This window comes from Centroberyx gerrardi, chromosome 10 (genome assembly GCF_048128805.1).
Source record: "Centroberyx gerrardi isolate f3 chromosome 10, fCenGer3.hap1.cur.20231027, whole genome shotgun sequence".
Classification (NCBI taxonomy): domain Eukaryota; kingdom Metazoa; phylum Chordata; class Actinopteri; order Beryciformes; family Berycidae; genus Centroberyx; species Centroberyx gerrardi.
Window position 1 is genome coordinate 17,032,993 of NC_136006.1, and position 18,727 is coordinate 17,051,719.

Sequence of the window (18,727 nt, forward strand, 5' to 3'; positions counted from 1 at the left end):
AAAAACACATTGCATTCGTGAAAGAACATATCAATTTTTACCAAAGATGCCAAGGGTCTCTAAACTTTCAGCTCCTTAAGCAATGTAGGTGTATTTATATGCAGATATTTATTTTGTAAGTTGGGTTGTAAATACTTCCTACTGCCAGCAAGCTATGCCTGTTAGCATGAAATGCAGACCATGCTGTATGATTTACTAAGAATATGCCAGCTAAGACAAATTTTCAGCTGGACTCCTGAGGAAACATTTTGCATATAAACAGGTACATTTTCTTTGTAGGCATGCACTATTTCTTAAGAAAAAAAAAAAAATGAACACATTAAATGCAATAATGCTGTTTGTAGATTTTGATTTATGAATGAAAGCATTCATATTTTTACATTATGATATATCAAAGCTTAATGCACTGCACTGTATGTAAAGGAAGGTATGGGACTGAATTCAGAGGCTCAGCAGATTATGTACCTTTTCTGACTGAATCGTCTTCAATAAATTCTAATTACAGTATATGTTGGCTTTGATGTAGATGAATTTATTGTGTCACATGTTGTTTCCATGGTCCCACTGGGTCCTTTTCTGATAAAACTGAAGTGACAGCAATGGTTGCCATAACTCCCATTCACAGTCCAGGATCAGTTTGAGGGCAATGTAATTTGTGCACACTGACATCTGCATTGATGTGAACTAATGTGAGATGAGTGTCACGGCAACAGTGGAAAATATTTCCATAAAAGTGGCATTTTAATGAAATAAATAAATACAAATATAAAAAAAGACAGAAGAGTATGGATGCTAAGCAACCGGATAACATGATCACGGAGTCAGGCCTTTTTTTTTTGCACTGCCGTTATTGGGGCTTATGGTGTAGGCTATTCTGAATGTTTCAAAATCAAAAGAAATCAGATTACTATCTCTAAAGCCATATGCCAACTTTCTAAATAATTGAAAGGAGCCACGTTGCGATCAAGACGATTTCACAGAGGGTGATCCAGGCACATCAAATTACAACAGATGTGAAATTGCACCATATCTGCCGCTAAAGCCGCATTGAAACTCTGAAGCAGTGTGAGGAAACAACACAAAGAGATGCTTGTCTCTTTGCTTGGAGATCTTTCCTGGTTTTCATGGGGGTAGAGGTGCTTATCACATCTGCAGTGCTGATAAGACGGCCTCTGTGCCTCCGTAGGCTATATAATATTAATCCCTCTCCCACGTCTGCAGATGCACTTAAAGGAAGGTGACAAGCATGACATATCCAGGACCTCCTGATGGCTCGTGCTCTGGAGTGCAGCCGCTAAAAGAGCCCCAAGTACCCTGAAGTGATGTAAATTTGCAGGGGGAGTCCAATTTCCATCACAGCGCTGTCACTGTCATGGTCATTAAACTAAATCAACCCGCTGTGTGTCACACGGCTCCCATTTTAAAGTCCCCTCAATAATGGAGTTATACTTGGACTGCAGATTGCAGCACCACATTGAATGTCTGACCTGACAGCGGGTGTAAGAGTATTCTGCACTTTATTTCATCTTTAGAAATCACAGTCAGACAGTGTATATGAAAGTAAGAGGTACCATGAAATTATTAATTGAGGATTTCAGACCTCATTGTATCTTAGTTGCACCAGCTGAAGTTCAACAAGACCATATATAATCTATAAGCTTTGTAAATGTAATTGAAAGTTAAATATGAAATACTATGCCTGTTGCTGTCAGCAGTTTCCCAGTGCTCCACCCTGAATATGTTGGTAGAGCAGCACAAGACAAAGAGCTCTGACTCTAAGCTAGAGAAAAGGAGATGAAAAACTCAAAGCAAAAAGAAAAAATATATTACCACAAGCAACAACTCAAAAATGCCATTTAAACTGAGAAAAAATACATTGCTCAGAACAACAGCAGTTTTGTTATCCTCGGGCCCTGTTTCTAAAAAACTTGTTTCCTTTTGCCATTCCTCTCCTAAGAAGAGAAATGTGCCCCTGTTGAGTAGAAAAGACGAATGTGTTGGAAGAGCAGCTTCAGTGTGTGAGACAGTGGCGCCTTTTTGTTTGTCTCCCCTCTGGAGCCAAGCTTACCCTGGGAGCCCTGCAGGCCAGGGAACAAACAGAGCTTTGTGAGCACTGACCCGCTGTGCCCAGCAGCCAGACTGCAAACCTCCACTCCTGTGCTAATGGGAAACCACAGACGAGGAGTCCACAGCAGCCAAGGGAGGGAAGCTCTGCCCGGTTTTCTCGCATCCACCTGTGCTTTCATCATTGCCCATCAAAACAAGGAGGCAGGCAGGGTGCAGTGGAGCTCTGGTGAATTTGCAAGACCACAAAATCAAAAGGTTTTTCACCAACATTCTCTTGGCACCAGCTCTCACAACACAATACAATACAGATACCTTAGTTGGTGATTTATTTTCAGACATGGAGTTCTGCTAATCAAGCCTCTGCATTCACTGGAGCGCCCTATGAATACATGGATGGCCTGTCAAAATCTGCCCGTTGTTGCCTGGGAGGCATTAGAAGTGTGAAGTGAACCACTCTAGAAAGCACGCCCTACATTTGATTGCATGTTTGCCATTACATTCAGACATGAATCGAATAAGCAGTAGTGACAGTCCGTTTTGCACCTTAACCAGAACACAGAAACCCTTTTAGGCCAGCTCATTATGTTTTTCTGCAAGAGAGCACTGAAATACTTCTATTGTTGCTGGCATCGAGAAAAACCTGTAACCCACTGAGTTTTGCACTGGCAATATCAACACAGGCACCGAACATTTGTCTTTTCTTTTCTCCAGAATGGTCAGAAAGAGCATGGGTGGGGGAGGGGGGGGAGGGGTGTTGGGGGGGTGGGGGGTGGGGGGCTTTGGTACAAGGCTTAAATGCTTTTTAATCCCATGGTTGAGTGACCACTTGCAGCTCTGCCCAGTAGTCTGACTCTGCCTGCTGTTTGCAGGTCTCCCTGCCCGTCTCTCTTGCAGTTTCCCTGCCATAGGCTGGAGTGGCTTCTCTCTCTCTCTCTCTCTCTCTCTCTCTCTCTCTCTCTCTCTCTCTCTCTCTCTCTCTCTCTCTCTCTCTCTTATTTAGTATGCAAGAGCCCCAAATGGCCATTAATTAAATGCCTGCTGGTTTTTGTACAAGGAAGTTTGCCTTGTTTATTTCATTAAGTTAAAACTGTAAATATTTTCTATAGACCTGCTTGCATTCAGCGAAATACACTTATATCTAATGAAACATAGTGCCAATTCTCCTGGGTGTCACTATTATTGCTCTGCATGCACTGCAGGTTGTATGCTACTTTTTCTTTCCTTGTATTGCACTTGGTTGCATAGTGTCCTCATTTCTCTTGAATATGAAACCTGTGTAGGCTGCAGCGTAGGTGAAAACTGGACACAATAGTGGACTTTACAGTATGATTGCTTTCACGGTGACATGCATGTAGAGAGTTACTGTGGTGGGTGTTTCCAAACTGCAGTGGACGCCAGGGAATGCCTCACTAGAGCAGGGCGGTTATCTTTACAACACAGCAGGCATGGATTTTCTTAGAGGACGTTTTGGATAATCACCCTCATGGACAAACATAAATGATACACTACTTCATCCATACCACACATTTCTTACCCTGTTGGTGAAATTTAATTAGGATGCCCATGCCAGCAGGATCAATATGATAAGGTTGTCTATCAAAAGCCTGCATTTGTCAGAACTTCACTCACCATAGCATGCACACCTGAATGTACACATCCTGTAGTGGGGTGTGCCTAAGCAGAGCTATAGATAGCTCATAGCAGAATCAGAATCAAGACTTCACATCTACAAGCTGGGAAAAACTAGCTTCTCCATCGTGCAGAAATGTCAAGAAGCTTGCAACATGAAAGCAGAAGTTGTCCAAAGAGTTGCTGGAAGTACTGACAAAGTTTATGGAGAATAAAGTAAATGTGTTTTTAATCCTCAGCAGCACGTGCAACAATGAGGGAGCCTGAGCGCTTAGATATGCCACCCCGGGGGCAGGCTCTATACTTAAGGCTTACAACAGCCTCATTATCTCCCTCAACTCACATCAGATCCTAGCAGCAGTTTGTCACAGGCAGACTCCTCTCTGCCAGTAGGCATCAGACCAATCCTCCTGCAACACTACTGTACATAATTGCCATATGGACAGCATTTTGAGCCAGACTGAAGACTAAAAAGCCCTCCAGGCAGATTCCCCAGATAACTAAATGAATATTTTATCTCATTTCCATCTAATTTGCACCACATTATAATACAGAACTGAAATTTTTAATTAATTGATAGAACAGATCAAACACAGGTTTACACTTTGATTTTCGGGAGCTGTTATTTTGATAATTTGCATGACTTTTTTCCCATGCCAAGCCTTTTAATCTCCCAGAATTTCTGCATCTCTATATAGAATCACACACTATAATAAAACATACAGCAAATTAATAACTGTCAGCACACATGAAATGCTTGTCTTGGTCGTGTGAGCAGTTCCAGTGAAAAGTCCTTTTACCTGCCACCCTACTGATTAATTAATTTCACACTGTTTAATTAAATCCACAGTCTGGGGAGTCTGGGCAGCACCGTGGGGAGCCCTATCTGAGCCTTGTGTGTACAGAGATTACTAAGAAGGTCTCAGACACCCGCTCTCTCACTGATGTTGACACTGACGTCACCCTCTCTAGGGACCAAAGACCATGATTGTCTCAATGTCATCTGCCAGTTGTGAGCACTCACTACAGGGGACATGATAGCACTGCGCCATTTGTTGGTTATCTGCTGGCATTTGCAGTGACAAAAGACAGTCTAGCATTTGACAACATTCGACACAAAACAAATTTCTGTTTGACAGAAACATCTGACAATAGCAGAATGCTGCTGCGGTATGAAAACCTTCCATCTTCAAAAAGGCGGTTTATTGTAAGAATAAAATTTGGTTTTGCCATACAAAGCACCACATGAAATTCAACTTAGAATAAAAAAAAAATGTCCTGAGCTGCCATAACATAGACACACACAAAGAGTAAGACCCGAGTCAAAATGTATCCAACAGCAGAATCCAACAGGATCGGTTCCAAAATATGATGCAATGCTCTTATTAACTGGAGGAATAAGTAACCTTATATATGATCACAACAAAGGTGCACATTTTATATTTTAGGGAATAGATCCATTGTCTGTTTGCATAAGATGCTCTTATCCATGGAGCATGTTCTGCTAGATCAAAAGCACCACAAATTGGCTGTGTTGTAAATGAGCGTATCCAACCCCAGTATCTTGTCCAACCTTGTTGTACCCAACTGTCAAAGCCTTGGAGACACAGCAAAGTGAGAAGAGAGAGAGAGAGGTGCAGGAGTCTGTAGCACAGCAGGCAATAAAATTGTGTGGGCTGGAAAGCACACATTTCACTTCCTCTGTTCTCCTGAAACATATTTTTGGCAACTCTAATCACAAACAAACACGTTTTGAGTGAGATGCTCAATTTGCCTTTACAGTACAAGTAGTAATTGCATGATTGTGAATTAGATGACACACTTAAATGGTACATGATTTACTGACTAAATATACAATTTGGAAGATTACAATGTAAGTATGTACTAATGTTTAAAAGGATTACATTGATACTTGTTTCTTACTCTGTCATAGTAATAAACCTGATTTAACTGTCTTTAGCTCAATCTAATGTTTTATGTCGAGGAAAGCAAAGAGAATTGATTAGGTACATAAAGATGGTAGCTTGCTGGTTTGATGTGATTTTGGATCCTCTCATTCCATTCGATATGGAACCAGAATCTCCTCTCCGATTAAAATGGCAAGAGCAGTTACTGATATGGACACTTTACACAGTGGCATTGCTATGAAAAATGTCACGATGCAAAACAATCTTGGCCATGCATGTGTACTCATTTCATGCAGTGTGAAAAGAATATCTGAGTGCTATACTAGAAAATTAAATTAGTTTAAGAAAATATTGTGGTCATGCCCTCTCATTCTGTGTAATTATCTCTTCTACATCGAACGTAACAACCAGTCATAATACAATTGACGTGAGTGTTCCAACACTGACATTACAATATATAACCGACTCTTGGTAGAAAGTTGTATTCTTTATTTAGACAAGAGAAACTTTTAATAAGCATTCCAACATACAGCATTAAGACAGTTTTGCCGACTGATACAGCTTGAGCTGGAGAAACAGCGCTCTATTTGTGCTTGCCTTGTCCTGTGACAGGAAGACCTATCAGGTGCTCATCTCTCCCCCCTCCCGTCCCTCTCTCCTCCTGACCTCATTCTGTCATCTTCGTTTTCCTTCTTTCCCACTCTCAGGTCTTTTATAAAGTGTCTCCATGCATTACACATTTAACAATGCATTAAAAATAGGCCACCATCAATCAGTCATTCAGTGGTGGAGACAGAATCTACTTGTGGCTCCAATTTGCTATGTTTCTCAAGGTTCAAGAACGAAAGGAACGCTATAAACACTTTGGTTGCTGTGTGTGGGGAACTTAACAGAGATGAAAACACACGTTTATGTTCTAATAATATGCCGTACCCCTTAAAACCACCGTAATAAATTCAAATTCCAATTTGCTTGATTTCCTGCGGCGGAGTATCTTTCCAGAATCCAGAAACAGAATCAAAATAATAGATTTGCAGGCGGTAAACCATGATGAGATTTGTGCTGATGTGTGCCAGGTTAACATTGTGCCCAAAACAGTGATTTGAGAACTGTGATGCATGATACAGGATAGGTAGTAGGTAAAATCTGATGTAATGGTTGGGAGTGAGTCAAGCCCTGGGGGCAAGTAGTCTGAACAGTCTGACTCTCCAGGTTGCTCATGCCAAAGCAGATGTTCGACTGACGACAATAGTACAATAGACAGTGCCGCATGTTATTCACAAGGTATTCCATATTATTAGGAACGGCTGCCAAGTCTGGTGGGGTCAGACTTTGCTGAGCTACCAAGAGTGCTACTTTGATAGCTAAATCCCATATACTACGCATAATAAATCACAATCTACAGTCTATTATTTTCACAGTTCAGTCCACATCTGTTTTATTAACGTAGTTAGGTGTCCTCCTGCTCAGGTAGAGGTGTGGAAGTGTGTTTATGAGCTTTGATGTTGCTGTGCTCTGAGGCTTGCTCCTGCATTTTGGACTTCAAAACAGACTGTACCTCATCATGGGCAACAGCTTGAAGAGGTAGACACCAACTGCACAGACATGCCTGAAGGACCACACACAAAGACATTTGGTCAGAAGACAAAAACACCCACCATCCCCTTCACATGGAAAAAATGGCTACTAAGAAGGTTTATTTAGCTGACCGGTGATAATGTTATAATCCCAGTGGATACGCAGTCTTGCCTGTGTAGTATTTCTTTGAATAATTACCTACAGTGAAAGATTAATACTGAATTCTTAGTTTGGAGAGGAGAGAATAGAGGGTGCTTCTATTCAATTTGTGTGTGTGTGTATGTGTGTGTGTGTGTGTGTGTGTGTGGAGACATGTGTTGAAGGTGATCTTTGGTTTGAGGTTGCTGCTTTTCATGAAAAAGGAATTCCAAGCACTCTTGAAGCAAAAAAGAAAAAAGAAAAAAAAGAAACATGAACATTAAAAGCCTTTACTGCCGAGGAACAGGAAGAACAGAATAGTTCTTCATGCAGTTTGGTGTGCAACTCTAACGATGACGGCCATGGCACGGCAGAAACACAGTGGAGTATTTTTTGAGCTGTTCTTTTGAACTAGCCATGCAATTAAGGCTTTTGTAATTTTTTTTGCTTGAAGAGTGCCTTGAAACTCCTTTTTCATTAGACTGAATCATTGCCTGACTTCACTCTGATTCAGTGATGAACTTTCTGGTAGATTGTCTGGTGTCTGACTATGCTTTCGCAGACCATTCTCACTATTCACCACCTCAGGTTATTGCTTGCTGCGGGCCATTTTAAAGACAAATGACTCCGACATGACCTTGATGACACAGTATGGTTCATCCAACATGGATCAAGGTGTTTTCTGTCCCTGTATCCCATCAGCTTTCTCTTAAAAGGGATTGCATCATGTATAAGAACAAACAGTAAAAAAAATAAGTATATCTTACCTTGAAACATCTCTTGAATCTTTTGCTGACTATGTACAATGCAATAGGGTTGATGCACGAGTTGAGTGATGCCATATTAATGCCAAAATAGTCCAGGACCAGAAAGACACTAAGAAAGGAGGTAAAGAGTAGGTTAAGTCACACAAAGGCAAGTGGAACAGATACAGAACAATGCAGGTCCTGTATTCTCCAGGCTTACCTGAGCAGCTGGCACCTGTTAGGATCTTTCTCATCATATATGGTTGATTTCAAGATTCTGCTGAGGTAAAGAGGCAGCCAGCAGAGTGCGAACACAATCACCAAACAGAAGACGGTTTTTGCCACTTCTCGTCTCTAGTATGAAAAGAAGAGATAGGATAAATAGTACAGTTGATGTTAAACTCGAAATAGGACACATGGTAGCAAGTGATTAAATATCACAAAATGTCCTTAAGCAAATGGACTGGGTAATTAATAACCTGTTTGGTGTGGTCGCTTAATGTATTCTCAGTATTCCTCAGCATCTTCCTGGTCATTAGTGTGTAGAAGACAGCAGTCCAAGCCAGCGGCATGCAAAAGTAGAAGCCAAAGAGCCACCAGTCTTTCACTGATTTATAAAACTGTTGATTAAACATGACAAAGATGCACAATCAGTCACTGTTGCAGATGACATTATGTTCAATGGCTGCTATGATATAGCATCCTGTGCATATAACAATGGTTTATAGTAAGATCCATGTCTACGTTAACAAGGACATTTTTTATGAGATGATATTGTATAAGCATGTGTTCAACATCAGTTATTGGACCAAACACATGATATAACATGAGAGGTTTTCTTTGTTATGCGTCCTATCAGCAGTTACATATTTTATATTTGACATGAAAAGAGAATCAAATCAAAGACATGTTGATCTGTTTGTTTTATCCTGTTGCATTGTGTGGGGGCTATTACATTACCTGCATGAACTGTGTTGTTTGCATGGGATGAAGTAGGCATATTCTCAGATGCTTTTCTTTATAGTCCATTGTTATCATATCAAAGCCAACAACTTCAGGCACAGCCAGCATGGTGGAAATAACCCATATCAAAGTTATTTCGATTGCTGTCCACATTGACACTCCGATGCCTTTGATTCGATTCCAGGATACAACAGCTCGATATCTGAAAAATCAATGGGGAAATGATATGGCTTGGGGGACTTTTGTCCATAACAATGAAACATTCCTTGATTAAAGAACATTTCAAGGGCTGATACAAAACAAATCTATCTGCTTGATGAAATATAGATAGTAGCCAACAGACACCATTACTTTTAGAGCACAGGACAGTATTGCTTATCAGAGCAGTGAAAAGATTCAGTGTTCGGGGAAATGAGATGTTCCTTTGACATTCCCTTACCTGTCAACACTCAAGGCACATAAACTCAGCACAGTAATTCCAACAGAGGTTTTCTGTATGAAGGGGACTAGTTTACACAATACCAAACCAAATGGCCAATCTTCTGCCATGAGCTGCAAAGAAAACAGAGGGATGTTTTGTAACTAGCAGCATTAAAAAAGGCCCACAGTCGATTCAAGGCAGAATTATAAGATTGAAGTTCTACAATGGATAGAAACAGCAGAGTAACAGGATAAGGCGACACATTATTTTCTCATTGTAATTGCACACCTTGTGGCAAATAACTCACCCTGTACGCGTTGATTGGAATGTCTATCACAATATGTATTAGATCCCCCAAAGCAAGGCTGGCAATAAGAATGTTAGGTCCGCTTCTCATGCATTTGTTTACATATATGATTTTCAACAAGGCTGAATTCCCCACTATTCCAGCGACGAACACGAGGAGAGAGACGACAGTATTGATATATTTGAACGTGTCTCTGATCCCAGCTGACTCTAAGCACATGGGAGGGGGTGGTGTTTTTGGTTCTGATACTCGGGGTGGATGAATTGAGCTGTTGGATTTGTGCTTCTCCAGTATCAAAAGACCAGGGGACGCCGTTTCGGAGAGTTCAATTACAGGGAATGGCTCTGAATGCTGATCACTGGTCTCTGCGCTGACTGGAATATTTCCCTCCAGCAGTAGGCAAAGAACAAGAGCCACGAGCCACATGGTTGATGATTTCCTCAAAAGGCCCTGAAATGTTTTGGCTGGCATTTGGCTGAAAAACAAGAATGAAAATCATTACCACACCATCCTAGCCTTGAGGTTTACTACAAACTGATCAAGGTATAGTGCTTCAGTTATTGATCACAACAAAAGGCAAAACATGTGTGTCTATATAACATTGATATAATACAGTGAATTATGCCAGTTTACCTTCAGATGTACACATGCACACTCTGCATCAAAGGAGTCTCTGTAATCCCCACAAAACAGGCTGTATGTTCAACACACAGGACGTCTATATGCTGATGTGCCTGCTATAAATGTTAAAACCCAGCAGAGGAAAATCAGGGTTTTATAGTCTAAGGTATCACTGTCAACATTAGTCATCAGTCTGTCACTACTGTTACTTACCTTGATGCATCACCCTGAGTGGATAGTGTTGAGGTTTATTGTCTGTTAGTGCAGAATTAGATCATTCTAGGCTACATGTTTCAGCAGGGATAGTATGTCACATTTTCCCCTTTTTGTTTTACATTTAGAAAGTTTGCTATTTGCCTGTTCCACATAAAAGTTGAACAAATCTCAAAATCTGAATAACTGTAGCCAAATGTCTATCTTACTTTTGATGATTTTATTTTAATTTAAGCAGATAGGTTCTCTCATGTAACCTCTATCACTGAACTTATAATCATCATTAATGATTGTAATGGGAATAGAAATATTTTCTTGTACAATGGTGTAGTGAGTATAGAGATAAAACAACAACAGACAACAACAACAAAACAACAAACAAACTGTCATATCTCTATGGTAGTGAGGTCCATAAATAGAGATAAAACAATTATCTATATCTTTATATTTATGTATCTTTATCTATATATCTATCTATATATCTCTATGGGCCCATATGTCATTTGTCGCTATGGCATTCTGGATGGACCTGATGCAAAACTATTGCCATATAACTGACGAAGAACCCCACTTGAACAATAACAAAAAATAATACAAATGGAACCGTGCCATGTTCAGTGAGTCGTGCCCCTCCAGAGGGTTTGCTTCAGTTGTCATATCGTTTTCAAAATGAGTCAGTCTCCGTCATACGGGAGATGTACTGCCTCTGCATCCTCAGAGAGTCCTAAAGAAGGTGACTTTTCCCCTCGACAGCTTCATGACAACCTGCAGAGCCTGGAGGAGCAGCAGACACGTGACGAGCAGAGAGATCTCATTGTTAATATTGTGCCCGACGAGCATCGCGCGTCTCCTTTGAACGCTGAAATTTGCGCTCCGCTGGCGACAAATGACCTTGGGAAAGTATGCGCTGCCAAACATCCACGAGAACAACCGGTAAAGAAAAGTGAGTTGGCTGAGATGGATCGTGGAAAAGTATGACAACTGTTCAAATGTAACACTAGGTAACGTTAGTCTATAATGCAACTTTTTCTTGTACTATAGGCCATTGGAGACGACCAGGCTGCTTCAGGACTTTGGGCATAAATGAAACGGCAGTAAGAAATTATTATTAGCTTTTCATTTTTTTTAGCCTAGCTTAAATTGCAAAAGTTGACCTACAACATCCCCATAGTAATCCCCATAGCAACAGTAGCTAGCCTACTAGCTAGTTCGTTCCTGTTTGTTCCTTACTATTCCTTTGTAACTACTCAGGATTTGTTTACCATATTGTAAAGTGTTAGCGGATTTTCTTTGGTATACTTTTTACCTGTATTTCTGCATCGTTCTGATATTTCTAAAAATGTATGACAGTATAGTTCTTTTTTTGTAAGGCAATACAGGCCTATTTGAGTCAGTACACGAACAATAAGGACTTTAGATAAATAAAGCTGTTCTGGCAGAATCATACTAGACTTCTCTGTCCCATCAGGAGCGGTTTGGTCTCACCAGAGCTGACAGAGGTGCATGCGTTGGACGGAGGAGTCATCACTGTGGTGAGCGCTCAGACCCAGACAGACTGGGAGTGGGTGGAGCACATCCTCCTCTTCTTCAGCTGTCAAGGTAGCCTACGTCAGACAGTCGGGGTGCGAAGGGGTCACCTCTTCCTGCCTCCTCTCCCCTCTCATGACTCAAACATCTGTCAAACTCCTAATTATTTCTCTCTTGTGCAGTTCAAAAGGAAATGGAAGACCCGAGTCTTTGCAGGCAGATGTGGTGAGCATGGTCACTGTCCCTGGTTTGTCAGAGGTAGCGTGTGGCAAAATTGTGTGTTATCTAATTTGTATTAATCAGGTAATGTGTATAAGTCTTGGTTCCTTTTATAAAACCGAGGAGACAGAGGATGAAAAGACATCAAAGGAGGATTATGGTATACCTCGTGTGGGCCCACCCACTCTCTTCGCGTACAAGCCAGAGTCAAAACAAACTCCTGCTCTTGTTGAAAAGGTACCTTTGACTTGAACCAATATCTCTATACTGCCTGTAGTGCCTGAAAATGACAGTGATGGCCTTTTTCATCTTCTCACAATAATAGCAGCATGTGGAGGCTATAATATCAGAGGTGGAGAGGTGATTGTGAATCTGTTTTTGCTGCACTGTAGGTTCCAGAGGTTGAGTCCAAATGGGATACACATCTTGCTGAGTGTGAGTACTGCCAGCAGCCCTGTAAGCCCTTCATACGCACTGAGCTATTGGAAAATGAAACAGACCTTGAGATGGTGAGAGTGGCTTGTTTACTTCCAGCAAGAAATTGAAAACAAATTCATTAAGAAATAATGACTGCTCAGATAACCTTTCTAGAGTGACTGAATGATCTTCATTTGTGGTAAATACAGTGGGGAAGGGTTCGTAGGAGAAGAGCTCTCCAACAGCTACACATTTTTTTAACACTGAGATTTTCTCTTTTTATTCAGCTCTTTTGCTGTGAGCAAGCGGAAAAAATGAGAGAGTTTCTTGTGGAAGTGGAGCAGAAATTGGCACAGGAAGAGTTAGATAGAAAGATTGATGTGAACCCTCACCCACCCCTCATGAACAAGGAGGAGAAGAAAGTTGCAAAAGAGCAGGCAAAGGAGAGGTGAGTAGACGTAACTGATGCCTGTCCGTTTGACAACAAGCTATTAGAAAACCGCCCTGCATTCATTCGTTCTTATACGTTGAAAGGATTGTGTGTCTCAGTTGCTGCTGACCACATATATGCAATTGGTTGTCCTGCATTGCCTGTATTAATATCGGTTGCATTGTATCGCATGTCATGGAAGAGCTCCAATTCAGTTAGTGTTTAAGTTGAATGTACAGTAACAAAAATGCGAGGTGGCACCGGAATTCGATTTTCTGTTAGATGCCTTTCAAGTCTTGGTATTGTATTGTCGGTCACTTTTTCCGCTGCTGGAGAAATCAACTTACATTTCATCAATTTCCAATATAGGTTGAGACAGTTGCAACTCCAGAGAGAACAGTACACAGCTAACCAGAAAAAATCCTCAGGTAAGCGTGCAACTTGAGGGCTTCAATGAAGAATGGGTAACCTAGAATAAATACTATAAATGATGAAGATATTGAGCATGCAGCCTTTCATGCTTCTCACTGACAAAATGTCAATAAAGAGATATATTCCTTTGTCTGTTCAGGCAGATTGCAGATCAAAAAAATCTCCTACAGGCTGTCAAGTGAGATTTACATTATCAAAGATGAACCTCACTTCCCTCAGATGGATATCAAAGATACCAGTGGCATGTTTACACTGCAGGAGGAGGCAGATGGCCAACACAAGGTATGTTCATGCATTTCATGTTGATATTGCTGCTGTCCTTGCCCCTCCTAAACCAGAATAGGCTTTTATTTTCAGTATACTGACAACTAATAACTTGTTTGATTGTTTTTACAGCAAAATGATGTCATTAAGAAGTTCTACGCAAGTGGGAAATGTTTTCTCACCATATATCCAGATAAAACGGGGAATGTTTTGTATCCTTTTACGCAACGCACAAAGTCAAGGAAGAGCTAAGACTAGGTCACAGAATTTAATAAGGGAGTACAAATTGGTTCCCTATGTTAAAAGGTTTGCACAATGTTAATGATCCTTAATAGATAAAGTTATCCTTCTGGGAATGCAGCCATTGTAATATCCTCTGCAGAAGCTGGTGACTTCACTTACATAATCATGGAGGACAAGGACGTTGAGCCCGGCATTAGAGCCATTTTCACAAATAAGGGCCACTCTACATGCTTCCATCCCAATGGAGTGATATGGTAATTGTTTCTCCGCGATAATTGTTATCATCCCTGGTAAAAGTTGCAGTGATTGGCCGGGAAACAAACCAAATAATAACTGAAATAATACTCAATGAGTCATTTAGGAATCCAATAAAAATTTCATAAGATTGGTTCCAAAAAGAATCCAAACAGTCTCTTGTGGGTTTTGGAAACCAGTCCTTTAGGATCCTGTTGGGCAGCCTAGTAGGCTTGTTGGAGTCCTCTAGGATTTTCCTGAAGGCTTCTTAAATGACTTCTTGACCAGGGGCAGCATGTTGATTAACCTGCGCTTATGCTACAGGTTGTGAGAAGTGTATTGCTAATCTCTGTGTTGTGTCTGAAGGGTGAATCTGACCCCTATTGGAGGTCTCTGCTTCAGTGAGACAGGAGCTTTGAGAAGGCGCTGGAGCTGGCTGGATGTTGATCCGCATATCCGCACCCTTCCCTTCAAGCCTCTCACCCTTGCCCTGGGCCCATACATCAGTGTGCGCATCCACACACAAGAACGCATGTACCTCACCTTTGCACATCGTCAAAACAACGTGCGCTTCAACGTGGGGTCAAAGCTCAAGGTGGGTAATGATGGATGTATTGTAAATTGTGCATACAGTGATATAATAGTCTCCTTTCCCTTTGCATTATACATAACAGGTATAGAAAAATAAACCTCCGTGTCAGACTGCCTTCAGCAAATGACTGGTCATTAATGTTTTGGTGCTACTGATGATGTTCATCACAATTTTGCAAAACATTGGGATTAATGGCTGTGTGTCTGTGCATATAATACACAGATGAAATTAATTCATTCGAAAATAGACAACATGTTATTTTTCTTTTAATCCAGCTCATTTGTCCAGAGAGCCATGAGAAGCTGGGGCCAGGCGTTCTGGAGCGATATCTCCAAATGACGAGCTTAGAGATTTACTCTCTGCTTGGCCGGATGCAGACCTGCATGTCCTACCACTCTGCAAATCCGCACAACATTAAGCCCCATTACAGTTTCATTGCCCAGACGCAGCGACTTAGGAGGCAAATGGAAAAGGAGAAGTCACCCAAAAAGATAAAGGCACAAATGATTTAACAGAGAAATGAATAATTGTCATAAACTGATGTCATTGTCAGTGGTGTCACTGTGTACAGCCTTACATTATTTTAAATGACTAAATGAATTTTTGGTGCTTATTGAGGTATTCACAATTATGGAATTTGCAACTTCATTCAGATCACAACCCGCCTGAGCTTTATAGAAAAAGATTTAGGACAGATTGTCTCAATTAGTGTGATAATGCAGCCTATTCAGCTAGCAGCAAAATAGTCTGTGGTCAAGTTAGTTTATATGGGACATTCAGATATATAATTTAACTTAATTAGCAATTGAATGGAACATACTGTATTTGGAGTGCAATCCGAAATAACATGTAATCAGGGAAAGACAGAGAGCAATCTGCAATGTTTTTAGTGTTAAAAACTTCAGTGAATATAACTTTGAAAAACTTACCAATGCAAAGACTTAGAAATCTGAAACCTATTTCAATGGGTGCTATCCTTCTCCAATCTGTTGTAACTGTAAATTTTCACCACGATTTCATTAAAAATAACAATACATTTTCTTTATTATAGTTTAATATGCAGCGTTCCCTATCAATATATGACAAATTGTACCTGTTTTTGCTTACATTATAATGTTTTTAAGGTGTCATAAGCATGTCACTGTGTCAAAAGTTACCCATGTTGCATTGCAGCACAACAACTTAAAGGTTTAGAAAGGACTCTAACTTAATCAGTGGGGTCTTCCCTCTATTTTCTTTCCAATTCAATTTTAACTGATAGCATCACTCTTCTAATCTCTTGTAACTATTTATTAGGATTCAAACTGCCATTATCTAGTTTCTAGCCTACTGGAAGAAGGCTGTCAATTCATTTAGAGTTATTTCCAGACCTCTAAATTATTGGGCTTAGAAATGCCTACCGAATGTGGGAATATTATTATTACTTTGATAGGACCCTGAGAGTAAGAGGGGTTTCTCTTGATTGGTAGTTTAATTTTTATGTTTTAGAGACCAGCATGTGATATGCACATTGTAGATAGACCTTATATTAAACAAAACAAAAGTTGAATATACAGTATATAACTCAAATGGGGGGGGGTCTATTTGTGTGTTTTAGAGGTAATTTCCTAATGCCAAAGAAATGTTGAATGTGAGTTTCAAAGTCTTGTCTATCCTCAACATAGTGTAAGTTTTATCTTGTTGAAGATGGTATGGCATGGTATCCAGAGATATGGAGTTTCGTGGTTTTGACTTATTCATGAAGCACAAGTTAAAGACCTCAAAGAGAATTTAATAAATTATGAACTGTCTTTGTTTTCTCTCCTCAGAGCCCTCCTAAAAACATGAAGTCTGAGCTGGAGACATCCCCAGATAATGAAGTGTTAGATTCACTCAGCAAGGAAACTCCCCAAACTCCCGTAGCTTGCCAAGGAGAAACTAAGGAGTCTTTAACTAATCTGGACAAGGTATGGAGGAAAACACCACATTTAAACTGCTCTCTCTCCACATGAAGTATGAATAAGAATTCATTTATGGAACTTACAATTATTTGTCAAGTATTACAATTTGCTGCCATTACTTGAATATTCTGCTGATGCTTGTTTTAAAGCATGCCAGGCTGCAACATGATTTTCAGATACCTCATTAACTGGATTTTTTTTTCCACTATGTATTCGAGAAAGAAAGAAAGAAAGATGAGAGGCTCCTATAGCACAGTGGCATGCTCATGTTGAAGAGAAAATGGAGTGAAAATATATAAAAACAAAGTGTAATTTTGGTCATTTTGTCATCTGTTGAATGCAAGTCTCATTATTGCTTACATAGACTCGCAGTGGGGTTTGGTTGGGGGTGGGGAGGTTAAATTTAACAGTACAAAAACAAAAACATACCAGAGAGAAAATGTACAGTTGTTTGGAGATTTCTTTCCAATATGTAAAGTAGAAATTATTCATTTAAAAATGTGGTCAAATTATAATTGTAAATTTGAAAATCATTACAGAGCATTGATTCAGAATTCTGTTCCATAGATACACACATCACACATTTTTCAGCTTCTCACATGTTGCTCTGTTTTATTTTATATTTTTTTGTCTGTCAGTCTTTCTGCTGTGAGAGGGCATGGAAGTTACCAGATTTTTGGCTGGAGGGTGCAGTGGCTATCACTGAAGAAACCATGACTGATAGGGACCCAGCGGTGCGGAAAGATCAAAGGTCAGGATCAGCCTTGTCCGTTATTGGTTTCCACTATTAAATGCTTCTCAGATTAAATTCTTTGCCATTGAAACTCTCATGCCGCATTTTCCGTGCCACACCGCAGGTTGAAAGATTTGGCATTTCAAAGGAGCTCAAAACGTCAGAACTTTGAAGCAGGTTACGTGTGCTGCCCCACCACAATCTGTATTAAGCTTTGCATCTACCGAGGAGATGACAGTAGAAGAGACACGTCTGAGGCGGATGTACTTTACTGATCTTTCCCCTTCATTCATCCGTGCCTTGATGCCTTTAACATTACAGGACCTGAAGAACAAGTATCTGACACCATACGCTATCGACTCTCAAATGATGTTTGGACTGCCAAGAAGGAAATTTTACTCCCAGAAATGGAGATCATGGATTCTTATAACACTGGACTAAAGGTGTTTTCATATGCCAAACTCACATGACCAATTGTTTCTTTTCACCAGGCTTTCACATTATAGTTACCCATCACAGAATACCCCAATCAGTGACTATGGATGCAGAGTATACAATCCTACATGTCAATTGATGAAACCATGTTTGGCTTGACAGGGGAAGAACCCACTTATCACACACTACGACAGTGGTCAAACATTTACCATAATATTTCCAGATGGAACTGGGCAGGTGTAGTATCCTTTTTTGGTGAATGTGAATGAGATCACACAATATGTCTATGCCAATATTCCTCTGGTATCTATTATATTTTAAAGATATGACTCCATAAATAATTATTCACCGTTGATTGTTTCCCTTAATGATTTAAAAGCTATCCATCAGGAAGACTTGCTATTCTTATATCTGTTGCATATTCAGCTGATTTCTCCTATGTGATCCTGGAAGACAAAGAGCTCCAGCCTGGCGTTCAGGCAATTTTCACAACCAGGGGCCGGGGTACCTGTTATCACCAAAATGGCCTTATTTGGTATGATTAGTTGTTTATTCATTGCAACATAATGTTATTTCATAGCATAAATATTATTGATAATACAATATAAGTAATACATTATTTCATAATCAGAGCTTCTGCTTTTAATATCTGCTGCTCTACAGGAGAGCAA

At 40.2% G+C, this 18,727-nt stretch overlaps 1 protein-coding gene across 1 annotated transcript; it reads right to left on the reverse strand.

Moving 5' to 3' along the window:
- Positions 1 to 7,053: 7,053 nt before the first annotated feature.
- LOC139933037 (endothelin receptor type B-like) lies at positions 7,054 to 10,182 on the reverse strand. Its single transcript, XM_071927023.1, has 7 exons — positions 9,757 to 10,182; positions 9,468 to 9,580; positions 9,026 to 9,230; positions 8,545 to 8,685; positions 8,286 to 8,419; positions 8,087 to 8,195; positions 7,054 to 7,212 (listed from the first exon to the last, which is right to left on the reverse strand). The coding sequence occupies exons 1-7, from the start codon at positions 10,180 to 10,182 to the stop codon at positions 7,054 to 7,056; spliced, it is 1,287 nt and encodes a 428-aa protein (XP_071783124.1).
- Between the last annotated feature and the right edge of the window lie 8,545 nt (positions 10,183 to 18,727).

What these genes read in the sequence shown, in the direction of transcription:
- LOC139933037 (XM_071927023.1), bottom strand. Translation starts at nt 10,182, where the DNA reads ATGTGGCTCGTGGCTCTTGTTCTTTGCCTACTGCTGGAGGGAAATATT. An exon ending in TGTGCCTTGAGTGTTGACAG is followed by an intron (nt 9,231 to 9,467) that starts GTAAGGGAATGT and finishes TTGATTTTTCAG; the next exon opens with ATATCGAGCTGTTGTATCCT. An exon ending in GATTCAAGAGATGTTTCAAG is followed by an intron (nt 7,213 to 8,086) that starts GTAAGATATACT and finishes GTGGTCCTTCAG; the next exon opens with GCATGTCTGTGCAGTTGGTG.